The sequence below is a fragment of the Panthera tigris genome, chromosome A2, assembly GCF_018350195.1.
Source record: "Panthera tigris isolate Pti1 chromosome A2, P.tigris_Pti1_mat1.1, whole genome shotgun sequence".
Classification (NCBI taxonomy): Eukaryota; Metazoa; Chordata; class Mammalia; order Carnivora; family Felidae; genus Panthera; species Panthera tigris.
The window spans coordinates 103823015-103848356 of record NC_056661.1 but is presented as its reverse complement, the minus strand read 5'-3'; the positions used below and the strand labels follow the sequence as shown (position 1 = coordinate 103848356).

Sequence of the window (25342 nt, the reverse complement as noted above, 5' to 3'; positions counted from 1 at the left end):
ACTAATTGAACAAATCACAGAAGAGGAAATAATTATGTTCAAGGTCATATCTAATAAGAATTCAATTAAAACAATAGTGAACTGGGGGGCACCTAGGTGGTTCAGTCAGTTAAGCTTCCGTCTTCAGCTCAGGTCATGATCTCATGGTTTGTGGGTTCGAGCCCTGTATTGGTTCTGTGCTGACAGCTCAGACCATGGAGCCTCCTTCAGACTGTGTTTCTGTCTCTCTCTGTCTCTCCCCTCCTTGAGTTCTGTCTCTCTCCCTCTCTCTCAAAAATAAACATTAAAAAAAATTTTTTAATGGATTTGTATTTATTTAAAAAAAAATTTTTTTTTAACGTTTATTTATTTTTGAGACAGAGAGACACAGAGCATGAATGGGGGAGGGGCAGAGAGAGAGGGAGACACAGAATCGGAAGCAGGCTCCAGGCTCTGAGCCATCAGCCCAGAGCCCGACGCGGGGCTCGAACTCACAGACCGTGAGATCGTGACCTGAGCTGAAGTCGGACGCCCAACCGACTGAGCCACCCAGGCGCCCCGGATTTGTATTTATTAAAGTAACAAAAATATTTATAGTAACAATGCCGATTAGGGTGTCATGATTATATTTCCACAAGTTTCTCAGAAAACTCAGTTAAGCAACATGTATTTAAAAACTTTAAAATTCTCAATACCCTTTCACCCAGTTATTCACCTCATTGGAATCTAGCTTAAAGAAATCATCACTGATGCATACAGACTTTAAAATACTAAGTCACGTAAAAATGAAAGTCTTTTTTGCATGAGGAAAAAAAACAACTTTATTATAAATATTTCTCATAATAATTTTTTTTAATTTTAACATATTCATTTTTGAGAGAGAGAGAGAGACAGAGTGTGAATGGGGGAGGGGCCGAGAGAGAGAGAGAGAGAGAGAGAGAGAGAGAGAGAGAGAATCTGAAGCAGGCTCCAGGCTTCACACTGTCAGCACACACCTGATGCAGGGCTTGAACTCAACAACTGTAAGATTATGTTCTGAGCCCAAGTTGGATGCTTAACCCACTAAGCCAGGTGCTCCAATATTTCTCATAATGTTGATAACTCAGTCTTTGTTTCTCATAGCATTACAAGACGATGGAAGTTAATGATACGGTTTATACTGTATTTTACAAATGGGGGAAACCAAGATCCAGAGAGGCTAAGTAACTTTCTTATGAGACAAAAAACATGATAGGGACATAATATATTTGACAACTATAAAATCATCTCTCCTATCACTGATTCTTCATTCATTGTCTCATCAGATTTAAAGAGCTTATTCTAATTTTGTACATTTAATTTTATATTCTTATATATTTTTTATTAAATTTTAATTACTTATTGAAGATGAAAGCTCATCTTGACTTACAGTGATCTCTCCTCATTCACCAAACTGATTTGTCATTTGAGAGTTATATTTTAAATTAAAATGAAATTAAAACTCAAGTCAAAGAAGCTATGAGCTCTCCTTTTGTTTTACTTTTTAAAGAATTTTCATCTACTTTAGGTCAGTAAGTTAATCAAAATTTTATCTGTTTTGTGCTCATAAATATGTACGGAGGGGTCTCCTAGACAGACAACATGTTCATAATTAAATCAAGTGGTATGATAACCAATGGCACAGTATGCCGGGCATTTGGATTACCAATCTGTGAAACAATTTCAAGACCATTTAAGTCAAGGTGTTTGCTTCTACCCACAGAAAAATCCTTTGAAATGATCAAATGAGTTCAAAATAAGCAAAATTATGTTTCAATGCTGAGAAAGGGAAAGGATAACATCAATTCTCCAAAAGCTTGAGGACTTTCTGGAGGCCACAGGACTCAAAGGATTGGATTTAAAGGAATAAACACTGTCTTTATAGTTAAAAGAGTCAAAGGATGGAACCTGCAAAGAAAGGGGTACATAAGATTTCCCCAATGGAAGTCCAAATCTGGAGAAATCACAGTCTGTAGATATCAGGGAGAAAATATACTCAGTAATTGCTGGTGGAAGGGAAACCTGGGACATTTTGGTGAGCTCTTCTGCCATACTAGATGTACCAAAGGCTTGAAAATTTGCAAAACTTTGACTGAATTACCTGACCTGTGTACAATAGATGTTCATTGTAGCATTCTCTATAATGTTTGAAACACTTGGGGAAAAGATCTAAATATGTACAAATAGACTATGTTAGATAAATCATGGCAAATTGATACAACATAGTATGCAACCATGTATAGATCTAATTGTACAACTATGAAGAGCAAACAGGATTAACTCTCCAGTGGGTCCAGTCTGTGTGTGTGTGTGTGTGTGTGTGTGTGTGTGTGTGTGTGTATCTGAGGCCTCCCTCACATCTATTAAAATGGAATTCTTTTTATAACATACTGTTAAATAAAAATGCACAATATAAAACAACTTATAGCAAGATCCCAAATTTATTTAAATATATTTTAATTGCCTAATAGGATGGCAGCAAATATATGACTAGTTGCCTTTAGTTCGTGGGATTTGTGAGGAATTTTTCTTCCTGCTAGTCTTGATTTCTTACTTTTCATATGCTGATTTGCTTGAGTAAAAACAAATAGAATTTTTAAAAATTCTGTGAATTGTGGATTTGAAAATAGGATATTGCACAGCATTTATGACATAGAATTCAGTATGTTACTAAGCTGCTTGTACACTTCTTGATCTTGGCAAACTAGGACATGCTGTTCCATAACCAAATCCAGGAGGGAAAATGCACTCTCTCATTTGAAGGATGCAAACACATTTAGTCAAACAAGAAACTAGCTCAGTTGAGAGTTTTATGGCAAACAAGGGCAGAAAGTAGTTTGCATAATTTTCTCATGCTTCTTTTATAGTGTTTATCTTTTATAAGGCTCTTTGGAACAGTTGCTGGCCACCTGTCAATAATGTATCCTTTTATAGACTCAAACTTTTATTGTTCTCATGCCCTTGACATACAATAAGTAGTCTTGGAAGTAGTCAATATTGAATATGGTGGGCCAAATACTAATTTTAAATTTAGAAGGCCACCTTTTGTGGACTAAAATAGAGACTTTTGAATGACATAAAGAGAATAAACATGTTATAAAATCCTGTTTAGCAGGAATAAAAATAAATTCATTATTTTATGAACAATTTTGGGAAGTGAATTAACAATTATATTTGAAGTACTACTGTATGGAAAACTAAGCCAAGTAGCACTCCTTGAAATTTGTTTTTGCGAAATGTAATTCTGCAACAGTTACAAGTAAATATATTTGTATTGTGAGTCTGTCGATTACATAAATATTTGGGGTGTGTAAATAGTTGCTTTAACTTCTTTTTAGTGACATTTCTCAATTTACATAAAATCTGTCAAGCTAAGTATTCTATGTATATTCATTGACCTAAATCCTAGAAAAGTATTGCATGATACTGAACGAGCACAATCCTACAAATCTGTATGTAGGAATACATTTCCATTCATAAAGAGATATTATCCAAGACCTTAAGCAGAAAGCTGGTTATCCTTTGTTTTTTTTTTTCCGTTAGATTCCAAGTTCCCCCTATGTAATCATGAACAAGAACAATAAATGAAATAAGGAAATATTTCTGTTCTTGTTAAAAAGTGAACATCCCTACACACACACACACACACACACACACACACACACCACCTTTCCAACACTGCTACTTCCCATTCCTGGTAATACGAGCTATAAGGGTCCAGTTTAACATTTATGCAGACACATAGGAGGTAAATATCACATTCTCATATTGTACTTGGGAGAGGACTTCATATTTTTCTTGATAGAGTTTGCATATTGTGCTTCCCAATTGCACTTTCAAACATTTGTTTTTCTTGCAACATGGTAGCTAATTGGGTTCACAATTCTTAGCTGTCAAGAACAGTTTTAGATGTGGTCTCCTTTCTGTTCAGTGTGTGATTATTTTAAGACTGGAGGACAGAAGTAGACAGTCCTTCGTCGGGTGTACAATGGTAAAGATGTGGGTTTTTTTTTGAAGAGGTCTATTAATTGGACACACATGCAATACCCAAGGTGCAGTGAAAAGATAAGACAGCAGTCAAAGTCTGCAAAGCAAATGAGCTTTTTCAGGTTCAACTGTGGTAAAATTGCCACCTCTACTTTCACTGGTGCCTTCATGCATTTTATTTTACCTTACCTAGTGAGTATTTTTGTAGATCTCCATGGAATTTTCTGGGGATACCCTATCTCCTGGTTCTCAATGTAAATATACTTGGAATAAAATACACCCAAGAGTGTTGTCTGTGAATAGCTGGTTAATAGAATCTATGGTAATAGATTTTGGAAAGAAATTCAGTTGTATTGTATTTAGAATGTATGCCTTTAGTAGTTATCTAAACTTTAGAATTGCTTGCTCATTTTTACTGTATATGAAATAGTATAGAAATTTTCTTGAACTCGATTTCTTTCCTTCTCCTGGCATTGACATCAGTCATGTAAATGCTTTGAATATTATGGTCTGAAAACTTAATTCTCTTTTTTCTGAGCAAAACAGTTGAAATTCATACAAAAGCCAGACCTGAAAATTAAAACATAATCAATCCAAATGTTGCAGAAGACCGGCAAATTCTCTACTGTAGGGGTCATAGAGTCAGTCTAATGCAATAGGCAAACAGTTATTCAATCAATTGATTGAAATTGTGTTAAACATAATGTGAGAAACACATATTCTGAGAATATGTCTAAAGGGAACTCTCTCCAATACAGTATTAGTAAACCATGAGTCATTTTCAAAATAACCATCATACACTTTTATTTTTAATAAATTTAGATGTAAGCCTGGAGTTGTAGCTATAACTTGGCTTGTAAGTTTAATATCTTTGTCATTTCTTTTCTAGGGTATTTTTAAAACTTAATAATTACCTACTGTTACATAGTTCTGCTTCATAATTTTGGAGGTTTTGGTTTTGGTAGGTGTATTTCCTTACTCAGCAGTAACTAGCAGACTTGAAATAATTTCACACTTTGTATTAAGATTTCTATAATAAAATATTAGTTTTAATCAATTAAAATGCACCCATTAATAGTACCTAAACCTATATTTAAAGTCCAAATAAGTTCCAAATTTATAGCTTTGCTATGAATTTTTTGTTGTTGTTTGTACTTTGAGGATAAAGGCCTCACTTCTTGTATTGTTGACTTTAGCTATTCTGACAAATATGAGGTGATACTGCACTGTGGTTGTGATTTGTATTTCCCTGATGATCAGTGATGTTGAGCATCTTCTCATGTCTGTTGGCCATCTGGATGTCTTCTTTGGGAAAATGTCCGTTCATGTCTTCTGCCAGTTTTTCGTTGGATTATTTTTGGGGGTGTTGAGTTTGATAAGTTTTTTATAGATTTTGGATACTGTTTATTAGATATGCCATTTGCAAATATCTTCTCCCATTCCATAGGTTGCATGTTAGTTTTGTTGATTGTTTCCTTCACTCTGCATAAGCTTTTTGTCTTGATGTAGATCCAATAGTTTATTTTTGCTTTTGTTTCCCTTGCCTCAGAAGGCACATCTAGAAAGAAGCTGCTATGGCCAATGACAAAGAAGTAACTGCCTGTGTTCTCCTCTAGTATTTGTATGGTTTCAGGTCTCACATTCAGGTCTTTCATCCATTTTGAATTTATTTTTGTGTATGGTGTAAGAATGTGGTCCAGTTTCATTCTTTCGATGTTGCTTTCCAGTTTTCCTGATGCTATTTGTTGAAGATAGTCTTTTTCCCATTGGATATTCTTTCCTGCTTTGTTTAAGATCAACTGACCATATAGTTGGGGTTTCATAACTCTATTTTCTTTTTTGTTTCATTGATCTATGTTTGTGTGTGTGTGTGTGTGTGTGTGTGTGTGTGTGTGTGTGTGTGTGTGCGCTGGTACCATACTGTTTTGATTGCTACAGCTTTGTAATACAGCTTGAAGCCTGGAATTTTGACACCTCTAGCTTTGCTTTGCTTTTTCTAGATTGCTCTGGCTATTTGGTATCCTTTTGTAATTCCATATAAACTTGAGGATGGTTCTAGCTGTGTGAAAAATGCTGGTGGTATTTTGACAGGGCTTGCATTAAATGTGTAGATTCCTTTGGGTAGTAGAGACATTTTAACAGTTTGTTCTCCCAATCCATGAGCATCAAATGTCTTTCCATTATTTGTGTCATCTTCAGTTTCTTTCATCAATGTTTTATATTTTTCAGAGCACAGGTCTTTCACCTCTTGGGTTAGGTTGATTCCTGGGTATCTTACTGTTTTTGGTGCAATTGTAAATGGGATTGGTTCCTTAATTTCTCTTTCTGCTGCTTCATTATTGTTATATAGAAATGCAATAGATTTTTGTATGTTGATTTTGTATCCTACAGCTGTTGAATTTGTGTATCACTTCTAGCAGTTTTTTGGTGGAGTCTTTTGCATTTTTTATATAGAGTATCATGTCATTTGCAAATAGGGAAAATTTCACTTTGTCCTTGCTGATTTGGATGCCTTTTATTTTTTTTAATTAAAATTTTTTTTTAAGTTTATTTATTTTTGAGTGAGAGAGAGAGAGAGACAGAGTGCAAGCAGGGGAGGGGCACAGGGAAGAGGGAGACATAGAATCTGAAACAGACTCCAGGCTCTGAGCTGTCAGCACAGAGTCCGACACGGGGCTCGAACTCACAAGCTGTGAGATCATGACCTGAGCCAAAGTCAGGCGCTTAACCAACTGAGCCACCCAGGTACTCCCCTTTTGCTTCTTTTTGATGTCTGATTGCTGTGGTTAAGACTTATAGTACTATGTTAAATAACAGTGGTAAGATTGGGCATCACTGTCTTTTTCCTGACCATAGAGCAATACCTCTCAGTTTTTCCACATTGAGGATGACATTAACTCTGGGTATTTAATATATGGCCTTTATTATGTTGAGGTATGTTCTCTCTAACCATACTTCAAGGATGTGGGGAAAGGGAGAACCCTCTTGCACTGCTGTTGGGAATGCAAACTGTGCATCTACTTTGGAAAAGAGTATGAAAGTTTCTCAGGAAGTTAAAAATAGAACTACTCTATGATCCAGCAGTTGTACTGCTAAGTATTTACCCAAAGAATACAAAAATACTAATTCAGAGGGATACATACTTCCCTATGTTTATAGCAGCATTATCTATAATAGCCAAATTATGAAAGAGCCCAAATGTCTCATGAATGAATGAATGAATGAATGATGAATGAATGGATGAATGAGGAAGATGAGTGAATAAGGAAGATGTGACACACACACACACATAATAGAATATTAGCCATATAAAAGAATAAAATCTTGCCATTTGCAATGACGTGGATGGAGCTGAAGAGTATTATACTAAGTGAAGCAACTCAGTAGGAAAAAGAGAAATACTATGTGATTTCATTCATATGTGAAATTTAAGAAACAAACAAGCACAGGGAAAAGAGAAATAAAGGCAAACCAAGAAACACACTCTTAACTATAGAGAACAAACTAATAGTTACCAGAAGGAATGTTGGGGGGAGGGTGTGGTGATGGATTACATAGGTGATTAGGATTAAGGAGTGCCACTTGTGATGATGGCTGAGTGTTATAAGTATTGAATCACTAAATTGCATACCTGAAACTAATATTACACTGTATACCTAAGTGGAATATAAATTTAAACTTTAAAAAGAGACTAGCTTCTTAATAGTCCTAATCTGATTCATTAGTCCAATCTCATAATTAACATCAAAGATTGGAAAACAATAAAACATCAAGGAATTTTGCTTAATTGCCTCTGGGGTTTAGACTCTGGGTTATTTCAAGACACTTACACTTTGAAATTTATATGTGCATATATGGTTTGCTCCTAACTTGATGGTCCAACATAAATATACCTTTATATTCTTTGTTTAGAGTGGGAAATAGAGATTATTGTTTTAAGCACAGTAGGAAAGAGGAAAAAATACCAAAGATGTATGGGATTAAATCTAAAATTTTATACATATCCCTGTGTTCCTTTGAAAAGCATCTAGGTTTAGATTCCCAAACTGTATATTTAGAAAATTTCTCAGAGCATCAAGACACATGAACATATAATTCCCTTTGACAAATTAAAAATAAAATTAAGATATCATCAGATATTGCATGATGTCAGTTGTAGAAAACTCACTGACTTTCTTAGCTCATAAAGTTTTGACATCACTCTGCTAAGACTATTTCCCTAAATGTATTTTAAGTCCCTTATAACTCTACATGTGAACTTCATAAAGTAGTGAAATGGGTATGCCAAATATCCAATTCATAGTTTCATGCAATAATTATTAGAAAGGATATTGACTGAAAATACTGCCCTGTTTACAACTCCTTTATTCCATTTGTAATGAAGTTGGCATCATCAAATTGTAAACATGTTCCTAGTTAAACAAAATTAAATGTTTGCACATAATGAACACATTCTTCTTATTGCATTCTTTCTAGATTAATCATTTTGCATAGGAATATCTAAGTCTCAAGCTCTGAGATCTAGGCTAAATCATAAATCTGATCATAAATCAGATCTAGGCTAGACTATAAGTCAGGGCAAGAATCTGAAATCCAGCATAATTTTTTTTTTATTCGTTCAAGATGTGAACTTGGAAAATCACTTCCCCTTCTTGTCACCTGTTTTTCTCATCATTGGAGTGAATCTGTTGGCTTCGTTTCATGGTTTTCACTTTCCAGCAGAAGTCTCATATCTGACAAAATCTTATGCATAATATCAGCATATGTATAAATAAATAATAATAACGGAGCTTTTCTTATAACAACAGTGATGCAGAAGGGCAGTGGAGTTTGGCTGGGGACCCTAGAGCCCAATCCTTTATGCTGGTCCACACCTTCTGATACCACCTGTTGAAGATGACTCTAGGCTATGCCAAATAGTCCCTCAAATTCCATGGACCATATTTTGAAAATCATGAAATTATATATGATCATTTTGTTTAAAACTCCAAAATAATTCTCAATTTCACAAATTGAAACATCTCTCAAAACACTGGAATTCCTTTTGTAATTAAAAAAAATGTGCAAATAAGAAGGTTTCAGTTTATGCTAAGAAGGATTCTAAGCTAAAAAGCTCAAACTTCATTCTAAAGCCACTGACTTAAGTGTTCCATAAAACAGCTATATAATCCCCAATAGTTTCTATTTAGGAAACAAATGAATTGATTAAAACTCCCAAAAACCCTTTAACATACAGAAAGTCATAAGAGTTCTTTAGTTAAATTTTAATTTTCTTGCCCATCTTTATCCTTCACTGGGGAGATGAGAAAAAATTAATTTGGAGGGGAGTAAATTTAAAGGCAGTATGTGCTTAAATGAAAATTTGTCACTTCCCAGGTTTGGTTACCAGAAAGTTAACACTTCTGCCAGTACACGCATATATACCCACTAGACTCTTATAGTCACAGTATGCACAGAATTAGAAAATGAGAAAGAGGAGAGCACGTTCTACAAAATCCTTAACTGCTCCGGAAAAGAGAAGCCTGTAGGAGCTGAAGTTGTTCACAAGGGGCCACCTTCCTTGCCTGTTACTGACGTGGATTTGATAGTTATAAGGCGAGGAGTAATGTTTGCACTGTGACTAATTCCTGATGTCCTTTACGAGCAAGGGTCCTCCACCTAAAATTAAGGAAATGAAGAAAAGCAATCCTAATAATCCCAAAAGGCCCCGAAATGAACGTGTCCCAGAAGTTACCGTATATAGACTCTGTGACATACTTCTCCCTTTGCAACACTACCGAGTGCAGATCATTACTTTCCAGCAGTCATGTGCAGAGACCTACTTTATAACACTTCAGGGAGACTTAACGTACTAGATCTTGACACGTCTTTCCGGAAAGTGAAATAATTTACAGTTTTCTTCCAGTGGCACTGTTAACTCTTGTATCATTTTCAGGTCCGTGGGGCCGATGCATGGGAGATGAATGTGGCCCAGGAGGCATTCAAACCCGGGCTGTGTGGTGTGCTCATGTGGAAGGCTGGACAACGTTACACACAAACTGTAAACAGGCCGAGAGACCCAGTAATCAGCAAAACTGTTTCAAAGTGTGTGACTGGCACAAGGAGTTGTATGACTGGAGGCTGGGACCCTGGAATCACTGTCAGCCTGTGATTTCCAAAAGCCTGGAGAAACCCCTTGAGTGCGTTAAGGGGGAGGAAGGCATTCAGGTGAGAGAGATAACATGCATCCAGAAAGAGAAAGACATTCCGGCAGAGGATATCATTTGCGAGTACTTTGAGCCCAAACCTCTCCTGGAACAGGCCTGTCTCATCCCCTGCCAGCAAGATTGCATCGTGTCTGAGTTTTCTGCCTGGTCAGAATGCTCCAAGACGTGTGGCAGTGGGCTCCAGCACCGGACACGGCATGTGGTAGCGCCACCCCAGTTTGGAGGCTCCAGCTGCCCGAACTTGACAGAGTTTCAGGTGTGCCAGTCCAGCCCGTGTGAGGATGAAGAGACCATGTACAGCTTGCACGTGGGGCCCTGGAGCTCGTGCTCAATGCCTCACTCCAGACAAGTAAGACAGGCAAGGAGACGCGGGAAGAATAAAGAACGGGAAAAGGACCGAGGAAAAGGAGTGAAGGATCCAGAAGCCCGTGAACTTATTAAGAAGAAAAGAAACAGAAACAGACAGAACCGACAAGAGAACAAATACTGGGACATCCAGATTGGATATCAGACCAGAGAGGTTACGTGTACTAACAAGACGGGGAAGGCTGCCGATTTGAGGTAACATTTTATAACCGTTAACTGTGTGTGTCTCACTGTCCAAGCCATGGGCTAGAAAGTACTTAAGACTCTGCTGTACTAAGTCCTGAGATTCATATGTATACAACCTAGAATGAGCTACGCTCAAGCATAAGATTTTCTACTTAAGGCATTTGAGCTTTTGTGGGTTTCCTGACATTATTTCTGTTTTACTCATGTTTAGGCCCTGTACTGCTAGAGCGAATTGAAACTTTGCTGTCCAAAAGCCATAGCATCAGTTAGTCTCCGTGAGATGACACTACTTCTCTAAGTCAGTAGAACTGTTTCCACCTCCAATGGGGGAACAAGAAACTTACCCAGTAGCTGGAGTTTTGGGATTTTGAATTCAGATACTTACTTTAGTGAGAGAAAAGCATACTTGTAATCTCTCCAAGTTCATAGCATTTTTAGAATTACCCTATAAACAAAATCTAAATAGCAACCCAGGGAGCTATACCTAAGAATAATTTTCTTTCACATTTTATAAAATGGAATAAATCTCCCCAGAGGGGAAAAAAAAGGAAGGCCCAGAAAAAATTAAGTAGATGGTATTTAATCATGAGTAGTTTAGAAAACATGTAATTAATTGGCTGCATGTTCTAGACAGAAATTATTTGTCAAATTATCTCTGGGTAAATAATGACTGTATTATGAAGGACTTTCTCATGTGTGATTTACTTGTTGTGAAAATATTCATTGAGGATTATTCATTGAGGATTATCTAAAGGATATGATGTTCTCTGGATATTCTAAATTTTGCTCTTGGATAAGCCAGACCATCTGGGAGTGTCTTATCTGGATCATTTGCATAATTGCTTTTTCTGAACTATTTATGCAGTTATGACTTGGACTAAACGGAGTGAAATTATGGTAGCATCACTCAGAATTTTATATCATATTTATTGTAGAAATGACATTGAAAGTGTCATCTTCTCCATCACACAGTCTGTTCTCTTGATTAAAAACACATAAGATAAATTTCACAGAAGTCTCAACCCATGTGCTGCTGGCGAGCAGCTCAATGGCTTTCCTCGTGGCCCTGGAAATCTTATACCAGATCACATGTGCCTGTTTGCTTTGGCTCCTGGGAACATGAATAGGACTGTGCGGCAGGCACGTTGCTTACTACCGTAACCCGCTGGCTTCGTCTTTTTCTCACCCCCATTATTTTCCTTCCTTCATTGCTACCTAGTGATTTTGCTATCTGTGGATTTTGAAAGCTGGTTTTAAAGCCTTTTTAGTGCAGGATATAGTTTAAATAAATGAGTAAGGGGCGCCTGGGTGGCTCAGTCGGTTGAGCAGCCGACTTCAGCTCAGGTCACGATCTCGCGGTCCGTGAGTTCGAGTTCCGCGTCGGGCTCTGGGCTGATGGCTCGGAGCCTGGAGCCTGCTTCCGATTCTGTGACTCCCTCTCTCTCCGCCCCTCCCCAGTTCATGCTCTGTCTCTCTCTGTCTCAAAAATAAATAAAACGTTAAAAAAATAAATAAATAAATAAATAAATAAATAAATGAGTAAACAAATGAACACTTGACTTATCTAGACAGTAGTTTGTCTATAGCGTTCCTTTGGTCACCATTTTTAGGATATGTCCAGTCCTTCCCCTATTTGTACTTAGACAGTTGTATTTTTTCTCAGCCACACCAGTAATCTTTCTTTTCTTCATCTCGTGGTATTGGTCCTGTCTTGGTCTGTCTTGGTCTCGTTAATGGTTGCTTGATATCTTGCCTTGATCCTCCAGGTTCCTACAACTCCTTACACGTATGTGTCTGTATATGTGTTCACTTCTGATTCTATATCATGGTTTCAGTTCAATCCCTGTTTTATTCTTTTCTGACTATTCTTATCCTAGTGATTTCCTGATCTCTTTTCCTGAAGTATTATAGTTACGTTAGTTACTTGGCCCCCACTAAGTAATTAAATGAGCCTCCAGGGCAACTTGAGGTGTCTCCTGCCGTCATTGAGTTAACGTGCTGTAGACATTTAATTTAATGTTGACCAGTCAATTAAAACTATAATTAGGAAAGTACCTACCATTGCATAGAGCCTAATATTCCCATTTAGTTGTTTGAAATAAGCAAACACATTTAAAAATCTGTAGATCATTTGTCAGATGCTTAGATTCTATTAGAAATAGCCTATCTAACAACAAAATGGCAATTACCTATATGTTATAACTTATTAGGCCATAGATTAAGCTTTACATTAAATTGGTTATTAATGTCTCTTGCATTTAAGAATTATATATAAGAATATATATAAATAAATATATATGATTAAGAAAGTTAAAGTCTCAGGGAAGAAGGGACAAAAATCAGGTATTTTGACCTATGTTTTGCTCAAACTTTCCACCACATCAGTGAAGCTAATGAAATAAAGAGTAAATGGTCAATGCCAACAATTCTGCTTAATTGTATTAGAATTACTGCTAGAACTTGCAAGTTGAAGATGATAGATCTGCCCTACTTTTTGCTTTCAAACAGACTGATATCAATAAGAATGAAAAATACAAATGAAAGTCTATTCTTTCGTGACAATAGGAAACAGTCACAGTCTCAAGTCACAAATGATTTAGAGATTTAGAGAATGTGATAAAATTAACTAACTGAAGGAAGACACTTAGAAGGGTGTTCTGTCTTTGCACCTTCTGTGAACACTCAAAATTTCTGAGTAGCCTGAACTTTGTGAGGGCTAAGCTAATGACACCTCATCAGTAGGGCATGGTCTGAGTTAAGAGAAAGGGCTGCTGGAACATCTTTGAGTTTGTTTGAAAACAGAATGGCATAATAGGCAAGACTGAATAAGAAGCTCACTATGCCATTACTGCCAAGAAAGGACTACCAGTTTGATGGACTGAAGGACTAAAGGTTGGTGGCCAGTGGACAAGAATTCTAAATCACTACACACAGAGTCGGAGGTTGGAAGATGGCGGCATAGGAGGACGCTGGGCTCACCGCGCGTCCTGCTGATCACTTAGATTCCACCTACACCTGCCTAAATAACCCAGAAAACTGCCAGAGGATTAGCAGAACGGAGACTCCAGAGCCAAGTGCAGACGAGAGGCCCACGGAAGAGGGTAGGAAGGGCGGCGAGGCGGTGCGCGCTCCACGGACTGGCGGGAGGGAGCCGGGGCGGAGGGGTGGCTCGCCGGCCAAGCAGAGCCCCCGAGTCTGGCTGGCAAAAGCTGAGGGGCCAGACGGAGTGTGTTCCGACAGCAAGCGCGACTTAGCGTCTGGGAGGTTATAAGTTAACAGCTCTGCTCAGAAAGCGGGAAGGCTGGAGGACAAAGGGAGGGAGAGCTGCTGAGCCCCTGGACGACAGAGCTCAGTTTGGCGGGGAACAAAGGCGCTCGCCAGCGCATCTCCCTCGCCCATCCCCCAGCCAAAATCCCAAAGGGAACCAGTTCCTGCCAGGGAACTTGCTCGCTCCTCTGCGCAAACACCCAACTCTGTGCTTCTACGGAGCCAAACCTCCCGCAGCTGATCTGACTCCCTCCCGCTGCCACAGGGCCCCTCCTGAAGTGGATCACCTAAGGAGAAGCGAGCTAAGCCTGCCCCTCCTGCCCCCGTGCACCTTGCCTACCCACCCCAGCTAATACGCCAGATCCCCAGCACCACAAGCCTGGCAGTGTGCAAGTAGCCCAGACGGGCCATGCCACCCCACAGTGAATCCCGCCCCTAGGAGAGGGGAAGAGAAGGCACACACCAGTCTGACTGTGGGCCCAGCGGTGGGCTGGGGGCAGACATCAGGTCTGACTGCGGCCCCGCCCACCAACTCCAGTTATACACCACAGCACAGGGGAAGTGCCCTGAAGGTCCCCACCACTCCAGGGACTATCCAAAATGACCAAACAGAAGAATTCCCCTCAGAAGAATCTCCAGGAAATAACAACAGCTAATGAACTGATCAAAAAGGATTTAAATAATATAACAGAAAGTGAATTTAGAATAATAGTCATAAAATTAATCGCTGGGCTTGAAAACAGTATACAGGACAGCAGAGAATCTCTCGCTACATTGATCAAGGGACTAAGGAACAGTCACAAGGAGCTGAAAAGCGCTTTAAACGAAATGCAAAACAAAATGGAAACGACGACAGCTTGTATTGAAGAGGCAGAGGAGAGAATAGGTGAACTAGAAGATAAAGTTATGGAAAAAGAGGAAGCTGAGAGAAAGAAAGAGAGATAAAAAAATCCAGGAGTATGAGGGGAAAATTAGAGAACTAAGTGATACGCTAAAAAGAAATAATATACGCATAATTGGTATCCCAGAGGAGGAAGAGAGAGGGAAAGGGGCTGAAGGGGTACTTGAAGAAATAATAGCTGAGAACTTCCCTGACCTGGGGAAGGAAAAAGGCATTGAAATCCAAGAGGCACAGAGAACTCCCTTCAGACGTAACTTGAATCAATCTTCTGCACAACATATCATAGTGAAACTGGCAAAATACAAGGATAAAGAGAAAATTCTGAAAGCAGCAAGGGATAAACGTGCCCTCACATATAAAGGGAGACCTATAAGATTCGTGACCGATCTCTCTTTTGAAACTTGGCAGGCCAGAAAGGATTAGCATGAGATCTTCAGTGTGCTAAACAGAAAAAATATGCAGCCGAGAATCCTTTATCCAGCAAGTCTGTCATTTAGAATAGAAGGAGAGACAAAGGTCTTCCCAAACAAACAAAAACTGAAGGAATTCGTCACCACTAAACCAGCCCTACAAGAGATCCTAAGGGGGATCCTGTGAGACAAAGTACCAGAGACATCGCTACAAGCATGAAACCTACGGACATCACAATGACTCTAAACCCATATCTTTCGATAATAACACTGAATGTAAATGGACTAAATGTGCCAACCAAATGACATAGGGTATCAGAATGGATAAAAAAAACAAGACCCATCTATTTGCTGTCTACAAGAGACTCATTTTAGACCTGAGGACACCTTCAGATTGAGAGTGAGGGGATGGAGAACTATTTATCATGCTACTGGAAGCCAAAAGAAAGTGGGAGTAGCCATACTTATATCAGACAAACTAGACTTTAAATTAAAGGCTGTAACAAGAGATGAAGAAGGGCATTATATAATATTTACAGGGTCTATCCATCAGGAAGAGCTAACAATTATAAATGTCTATGCGCCGAATACCGGAGCCCTCAAATATGTAAAACAATTACTCACAAACATAAGCAACCTTATTGATAAGAATGTGGTCATTGCAGGGGACTTTAACACTCCACTTACAGAAATGGATAGATCATCTAGACACACGGTCAATAAAGAAACAAGGGCCCTGAATGATACATTGGATCAGATGGACTTGACAGATATATTTAGAACTCTGCATCCCAAAGCAACAGAATATACTTTCTTCTCGAGTGCACATGGAACATTCTCCAAAATAGATCATATACTGGGTCACAAAACAGCCCTTCATAAGTTTACAAGAATTGAAATTATACCATGCATACTTTCAGACCACAATGCTATGAAGCTTGAAATCAACCACAGGAAAAAGTCTGGAAAACCTCCAAAAGCATGGAGGTTAAAGAACACCCTACTAACGAATGAGTGGGTCAACCAGGCAATTAGAGAAGAAATTAAAAAATATATGGAAACAAACGAAAATGAAAATACAACAATCCAAACGCTTTGGGACGCAGCGAAGGCAGTCCTGAGAGGAAAATACATTGCAATCCAGGCCTATCTCAAGAAACAAGAAAAATCCCAAATACAAAATCTAACAGCACACCTAAAGGAAATAGAAGCAGAACAGTAAAGGCAGTCTAAACCCAGCAGAAGAAGAGAAATAATAAAGATCAGAGCAGAAATAAACAATATAGAATCTAAAAAAACGGTAGAGCAGATCAACGAAACCAAGAGTTGGTTTTTTGAAAAAATAAACAAAATTGACAAACCTCTAGCCAGGCTTCTCAAAAAGAAAAGGGAGATGACCCAAATAGATAAAATCATGAATGAAAATGGAATGATTACAACCAATCCCTCAGAGATACAAGCAATTATCAGGGAATACTATGAAAAATTATATGCCAACAAATTGGACAACCTGGAAGAAATGGACAAATTCCTAAACACCCACATGCTTCCAAAGCTCAGTCAGGAGGAAATAGAAAGCTTGAACAGACCCATAACCAGCGAAGACATTGAATCGGTTATCAAAAATCTCCCAACAAATAAGAGTCCAGGACCAGATGGCTTCCCAGGGGAGTTCTACCAGACGTTTAAAGCAGAGATAACACCTATCCTTCTCAAGCTATTCCAAAAAATAAAAAGGGAAGGAAAACTTCCAGACTCATTCTATGAAGCCAGTATTACTTTGATTCCCAAACCAGACAGAGACCCAGTAAAAAAAGAGAACTACAGGCCAATATCCCTGATGAATATGGATGCAAAAATTCTCACTAAGATACTAACAAATCGAATTCAACAGCATATAAAAAGAATTATTCACCATGATCAAGTGGGATTCATTCCTGGGATGCAGGGCTGGTTCAACATTCGCAAATCAATCAACGTGACACATCACATTAATAAAAGAAAAGATAAGAACTATATGATCCTGTCAATCGATGCAGAAAAGGCCTTTGACAAAATTCAGCACCCTTTCTTAATAAAAACCCTTGAGAAAGTCGGGATAGAAGGAACATACTTAAAGATCATAAAAGCCATTTATGAAAAGCCCACAGCTCACATCATCCTCAATGGGGAAAAACTGAGAGCTTTTTCCCTGAGATCAGGAACACGACAGGGATGCCCACTCTCACCGCTGTTGTTTAACATAGTGTTGGAAGTTCTAGCATCAGCAATCAGACAACAAAAGGAAATCCAAGGCATCCAAATTGGCAAAGATGAAGTCAAGCTTTCGCTTTTTGCAGATGACATGATGTTATACATGGAAAATCCGATAGACTCCACCAAAAGTCTGCTAGAACTGATACATGAATTCAGCAAAGTTGCAGGATACAAAATCAATGTGCAGAAATCAGTTGCATTCTTATACACTAACAATGAAGCAAGAGAAAGACAAATAAAGAAACTGATCCCATTCACAATTACACCAAGAAGCATAAAATACCTAGGAATAAATCTAACCAAAGATGTAAAAGATCTGTATGCTGAAAACTATAGAAAGCTTATGCAGGTAATTGAAGAAGATATAAAGAAATGGAAAGACATTCCCTGCTCATGGATTGGAAGAATAAATATTGTCAAAATGTCAATACTACCCAAAGCTATCTACACACTCAGTGCAATCCCAATCAAAATTGCACCAGCATTCTTCTCGAAACTAGAACAAGCAATCCTAAAATGCATATGGAACCACAAAAGGCCCCGAACAGCCAAAGTAATTTTGAAGAAGAAGACCAAAGCAGGAGGCATCACAATCCCAGACTTTAGCCTCTACTACAAAGCTGTCATCATCAAGACAGCATGGTATTGGCACAAAAACAGACACATAGACCAATGGAATAGAATAGAAACCCCAGAACTAGACCCACAAACGTATGGCCAACTAATCTTTGACAAAGCAGGAAAGAACATCCAATGGAAAAAAGACAGTCTCTTTAACAAATGGTGCTGGGAGAACTGGACAGCAACATGCAGAAGGTTGAAACTAGACCACTTTCTCACACCATTCACAAAAATAAATTCAAAATGGATAAAGGACCTGAATGTGAGACAGGAAACCATCAAAACCCTAGAGGAGAAAGCAGGAAAAGACCTCTCTGACCTCAGCCGTAGCAATTTCTTACTTGACACATCCCCAAAGGCAAGGGAATTAAAAGCAAAAATGAACTACTGGGACCTTATGAAGATAAAAAGCTTCTGTACAGCAAAGGAAACAAGCAACAAAACTAAAAGGCAATCAACGGAATGGGAAAAGATATTTGCAAATGACATATCGGACAAAGGGCTAGTATCCAAAATCTATAAAGAGCTCACCAAACTCCACACCTGAAAAACAAATAACCCACTGAAGAAATGGGCAGAAAACATGAATAGACACTTCTCTAAAGAACACATCCGGATGGCCAACAGGCACATGAAAAGATGTTCAACGTCGCTCCTCATCAGGGAAATACAAATCAAAACCACACTCAGATACCACCTCACGCCAGTCAGAGTGGCCAAAATGAAGAAATCAGGAGACTATAGATGCTGGAGAGGATGTGGAGAAACGGGAACCCTCTTGCACTGTTGGTGGGAATGCAAATTGGTGCAGCCGCTCTGGAAAGCAGTGTGGAGGTTCCTCAGAAAATTAAAAATAGACCTACCCTATGACCCAGCAATAGCACTACTAGGATTTTACCCAAGGGATACAGGAGTACTGATACATAGGGGCACTTGTACCCCAATGTTTATAGCAGCACTCTCAACAATAGCCAAATTATGGAAAGAGCTAAATGTCCATCAACTGATGAATGGATAAAGAAATTGTGGTTTATAGACACAATGGAATACTACGTGGCAATGAGAAAGAATGAAATAGGCCTTTTGTAGCAACGTGGATGGAACTGGAGAGTGTGATGCTAAGTGAAATAAGGCATACAGAGAAAGACAGGTACCATATGGTTTCACTCTTATGTGGATCCTGAGAAACTTAACAGAAACCCATGGGGAAGGGGAAGGAAAAAAAAAAGAGGTTAGAGTGGGAGAGAGCCAAAGCATAAGAGACTCTTAAAAACGGAGAACAAACTGAGAGTTGATGGGGGGTGGGAGGGAGGGGAGGGTGGGTGATGGGTATTGAGGAGGGCACCTTTTGGGATGAGCACTGGGTGTTGTATGGAAACCAATTTGACAATAAACTTCATATATTGAAAAAAAAATAAATCACTACACACATACCAGGACACAAGGAGCTTCCCTATGAACTAGTTAGTGAATTTCAGCCAAGCTTAAGTATAGTACTGCCCCAAGCCTAGAGTTGATACGAAAGTAAGGGCAAACATTTCTCCAAGAAACTAAAAATAGTAAAGGAAATATGATGTTTCCAAACCAAAAACAGAAAGAAGAGTTAAGAATATTGAATAAGCTTAACTCATAAATTGAATGAATGATTTGGCAGAGCTCAAATGGAGGGGAATTGGAAAACAAGAAGAAGTAGAATTAACATTAGAACTAAAAATGGAAAAATATCTTGTGAAGAAGAGGCAGTGATAGAACAGTTTAAGACCATATAACTGAACTGTAATTTTAAAAAATGATGGTTATGGAAACAAGCAAGGGAGATCCCTATATGAAACTCTGGTGTTCCTGAAGGTAGGACCACGAGAAGAATTAGAATAGGAAACAACAAAAACCAAACACCAAATATAACAGGAAAAAAAACACAACGATATCATAGAAGACATTCCTGAATTTAATCCATAGATTGAAATTGCACATGGGTAATAATTCTTCTAGAAGAGGTTGAAATAACATCCTCATGGAAGAACTGGTATAGAATAAAGAAAAAGAGATATCAGACTCTCAGCCAGCATAATACTCAAATTCTGAAACACTAGAAGTATTTCTGTTGTAGTAAAAAATAAGAAAGGATAGCACATTAACTCCAGTCTTAGTTAACGTTGATCTGTAAGTACTAGTTAATGTAGTTGAAAAGAGAAAGAAGTAAAAATTGGAAAGCAGATGGAAAAATTAAGATTTTTTCCCTCCAGAGATTATGAATGTGCCCCGAAAAACTCAAGAGAATCCATTGAAAATATAAAAATAAAGTAACTTTTTTTTGGGGGGGGTTGATTGACACAAAAATAATATAAAAACAATCAATATATTTCCTAAATACACATAACTATTAAACATGATGATGGAAACAAAAGATTAAAATATTCCACTTACAATAATTAAAAAGACAAAAATAAATCTGTGGCTAAACCTAACTGTAAAAGTTCAACACAGAACACCAGACTTGGAAACATAAAAAAGATGTGTGCCTATCCAGAACACTTACTAAATATACCAATGGTCTCCACATTTTTACTTTAAAACTTATAAGGGAAAAATAAGGATTACAAGACAGGCCAAGAAAATTTTTAAAAAATAAAAGTAGAGAGAAAAAACTAATGTCCCCAAATAGTTACATATATTTTATTCTATGAAAATAATAACAGCAAATTTATATAAGTGCATGAATAGTCAGATCAAACAGAAAAGGGTCTAGAAAGAAGATCTCCAAAACCCTATAAAACATTGCCTTTGGTGGGAAATTAATTAGTTTGTTTTGTTTGGGGGGCAGGTGCTTAACCATGTAAATGAATAAGAAGAATTAAAAAGAAAAAGAAGAATAACTATATGCCTTTGATACTTATTATACCAAAACAAAGCCCAGGTATTTTCAGTACTTAAAATTTTTTCTTTATAATGCTAGAGAAAGGGTAAAAATTTTAAAGTAAAAGGAGGTTATTTTAGGTCACAGAATGCAGAGATCATGCAAGGAAATATTCAATTAGATTTTTAAAAAAGAGAAAATTTTGCTCAAGGAAATATTAATGAAGTTAAAACCCAGGTAGCAAACTGAGAAAATATATTTGAACATTTACTTGGCAAAGAACTAATTTTCTTAATACTTAAAGAACTCATTAAGAAAAGGGTCAAAACCTAATTGAAAATGAGCTGAAAATTAAGAGACTGAAAAGACAAGTTACAGACTGGTAGAAAATATTTTTGGAAGGCTTTGCTGATAAAGGACTGTTATCAAGAACATACAAAGAACTCTTAAAACTCAACAATAAGAAAACAAATAACCTGATTCAAAAATAGGCCATAGACCTTCCCACCTCACCAAAGAAGATACACAAGTGGAAAAGAAGCATATGAAAAGATATAGTAGATCAAGGAAATACACATTAAAACAACACAGAAATACTACTTCACACTTATTAAAATGCCCAAAATCCAGAACACTGGCAACACCGGGTGCTGGTGAAAATGTGACCATTGCTAGTAGGAATGCAAAATGGTTACAGTCATTTTGCAAGACAGCCTGCCAGTTTCTTATAACACTAAACATACTCTTTACCATATGATCTAGCAATTGTGCTCATTGGTATTTACCCAAAGGAACGGAAAACTTATATCCACACAGAAATCTACAGAGAGATGTTTAACAACTTTATTCACAGTTGCCAAAACATGAAGGCAACCAAGATGTCCTTGAGTAGATGAATGGATAAAAAAGCTGTAACACATTCAGACAATGGAATATTATTCAGTGTTAAAAAGAAAGGAACTATGCATCCATGAAGAGACATGGAAGAAACTAAATGCATAATGACCAAATGAAAGAAAAGGCTATATTCCGTGTGAATCCAACTATGTGACATTATGGAAAAGGCAAAACTGTGGAGACCATGAAAAGAGCAGCCGTGTTTTCAGGGTTAGGTGAGAGGGAGAGATGAACAGAGGGAGCACAAAGGATTTTTAGGGCAATGAAAGTATTCTGTATGATAGATATATGCCATTATACTTTTGCCCAAACCCATAAAATGTAGAACACCAAAGGTTAACTGCAGTGTAAACTATGGACTTTGAGTGATTATGATGTATTAATGTAAGCTCCATTCTAGTGAGTGGCGTTGATAATGGGGGAGGCTATCCATGTATGAGGGCAGGGGGTTTATTCTTACTTTGCACTTAAGAGTACTTAAGAGTACTTTGCACTCAATTTTGCTGTGAACCTGTAAGTGTTCTAAAAATTAAAATCAGCAAAGGACAGGATCAGGGCACAGAAAATATGCTAATCCTCAGTCATCATTAAGAAATTAAAAAAATTAAATCCCATTTTCACCTCTCAGATTAGTAAATAAAATGTTCCATAGTATGTCAGGGATCACTAAGACAGCCTCTTGTTTTGGTAATTCACTAGAAGGACTCACAGGATTCAGCATATAGTTAAATTTATGTCTGAGATTCATCACAGTGAAAGGATACAAACAAATCATAAAGAAAAACGGGCATGGGGAGAAGTCTGGAGGAAATACTCTATAAAGTTCTATTGGAAATGTTGAGCTTCCAGAGTCTTCTCCCTATGGAAATTAACAGCCTACACTAATTCCTCCAGCAAAGAGTTGCAGCAAAATTGTGTAAGGCATTATCTGCTAGGGAAGTTTATTAGAGACTCAGTGTCCCAAATTTTTATTGGATCATGTAGGCACCCTCTGCCTAGCATATAGGAAAGCCAAATGTTCTCCATAAAGCACATTGTTTATATGAACAAAGTAAGCATAGTGAACAACTTTGTCATTTATCACAATTTTCTCATTTACAGAAAAAAATTTTTAGCAGTGTAAAGAACTGTTTACCAGTTAAGTTTCCATATACCTACCAAGGGCCAACCCTGCTAGCAAGTCTTTTTAAGGATAGAAGTCTGAGACTTGATATTTTATTAATAATCTTATTTAACATTAAGGAATTGGGGAAATTAGACATATTCTTGGTGGGGACAAAAATTGGTGCAACCTTTTTGAAAAACACTTTTGCAGTATGTATCAAAATTTAAAAAGGACACTACCTTTGTCAGTGATTCTGTATGATATTCTTCTAAATAGATGTACAACTCTCACTGTAGCATGCTTTGTCATAGCAAAACAATCTAAATTCCACCAGGAAAAGGACTAGTTAAATCAAGGTGCTTCCATGTATGGAATATGTAGTTACTACTAAGTGAGGTAGATTATCTCAGTCACGGTTGTTATAACAAAGTAGCATTGGCTAGGTGACTTATAAAGAACAGAAATTTATTTTTCATTGTCCTGAAGGCTAAGAAATCCAAGATCAAGGCACCAACAGATAGATTCACTATCTAGTAAAAGCTCTATTCCAGGTTGTAGATCTCTGGCTTTTTCATTGCATCCTCACATGGGCACAGAAAAGGAGAGAGCACTCTGGGGTCCCTTTTTAAGAGTACTAATGTCATTCATGAGGTCTCCACCTTGTGACCTGATTAGCTCCTAATACTATCATATTAGGGGTTAAGATTTTAAAATATGAATTTTGGTGGACACACACATTCAGTCCATTGCAGTAATTGATTTGTAAATAAAAATGAGGGAGTAAAGGCAGTTTTATTCCACTCCCCTGCCTTTAAATCAACCAGAAACACCATTAAAAGAAATAAGCACTTCTATATATAGGAGAAAGAAAGAAAGAAAGAAAGAAAGAAAGAAAGAAAGAAAGAAAGAAAGAAAGAAAGAAAGAAAGAAAGAAAGAAAGAAAGAAAGAAAAAAGAGGAAGGAAGGAAAGAAAAGAAAAGAAGGAAGAGAGGGGAGAGAGGGAGAGAGGAAAGGAGAAAGGGAGGGAGGGAGGAAAAGAAAGAGGGGGAGGGAGAGGAAGGAAGGAAAGAAAGGAAAAAAGAAAGAAAATGGAAAGGAATTTAAGACCTGAGGCCTGAAAGAGATTCCTGTAAAGCGATTAGGATACAATCCCAAAAGGCTCATTTAAGAATCCTTTCATTGATTCTCTCAGTTGGGGATGGGTGGGAGGGCAGCACAGACAGGCAACTGAGAATATGAAGGAGGTTCCCTTAAGAGCTGATTCTTTACCACAGAATCACAGACATGTAGCTGGAGGAACATTTCAGCCTGAATGTTACTTGCCTGGTCTCCCGGCTAAGAGAAGCTGTCAATGGTGAAGTGGAGAAAGTGAGTAGTGAAGGCGCACATCTCCAGATTATAGCAAGCATACCCTGAGATTTAGGCTTTGCTATGAGCCACCCTCACCTTTGGAGAGTTTAGCTGGCGCAGATAGCCTCTTCCTGAAATAAAGACCTGAATCTGTATATCAAAGATATAACATGTTTCAGGAAGGAGTATAAAATCTGCTCTAAGTAATATGAGAAACATCTAGTGGAAGTAGCAGATATCTTTGAACATGCCTTATTTTGTTGTATTGTCTGGCAAAGGCAGTTAATTATAATTATAAATCCACTGGAAGTGTTGCCAGGAAGTATGGGAAATTCCGTTTGGTAAATTCCTGAGGGAATAAGACAGATTTGGGATCTAAAACAGATTTCTCGTGGCTAAGCCAAAAAAACAAAAACAAAAAGCAAAAGAACCCAAAAAAACCAAAAAACAAAATGAGATCTATGCAGTTTCTAGATAACCCAGTAAAGCAGACATTTATTTTAGGTACAAATACATAAGGGCAAAAAATAACTAGGTCTTATAAATATAGTCAGCTAATCTTTGTCAAAGGAGCAGAGGCAGTACACTGGAGCAAGGTCAGTCTCTTCATCATATGGTGCTGGAACATATGAATATATGCAAAAAAAAAAAAAAAAACCCTAGACACAGCCCCTATACCCTCCACAAAAAAAATAATTCAAAATGGATCATAGATCTAAGTGCAAAAGGCAAAATTATTATAAAACGTCTAGAAGGTAACATAAGAAAAAACCTAGATGACCTTGGGCGCGGTGATACTTTTTTAGATATAACACGAGAGATGATCTATGAAAGAAATAATTGGTAAATAGACCTTCATTAAAATTAAATGCTTCTGCTCTGCAAAAGTCATTGTCGAGAAGGACAAGACACAAAGAGAAAATATTTGCAAATGAC

The 25342-nt window shown here is 37.7% G+C and overlaps 1 protein-coding gene across 2 annotated transcripts in view; it reads left to right on the top strand.

Annotated features, from left to right (window-relative positions):
- The window catches only part of THSD7A (thrombospondin type 1 domain containing 7A), a 437882-nt gene that overhangs the window by 162998 nt on the left and 249542 nt on the right, over positions 1-25342 (top strand). For both annotated transcript variants that reach the window (XM_042967298.1, XM_042967289.1), the window contains exon 2: positions 9920-10751. In XM_042967298.1, the coding sequence (XP_042823232.1) occupies positions 9920-10751 (832 nt within the window). The remainder of the gene's footprint in view (positions 1-9919; positions 10752-25342) is intronic.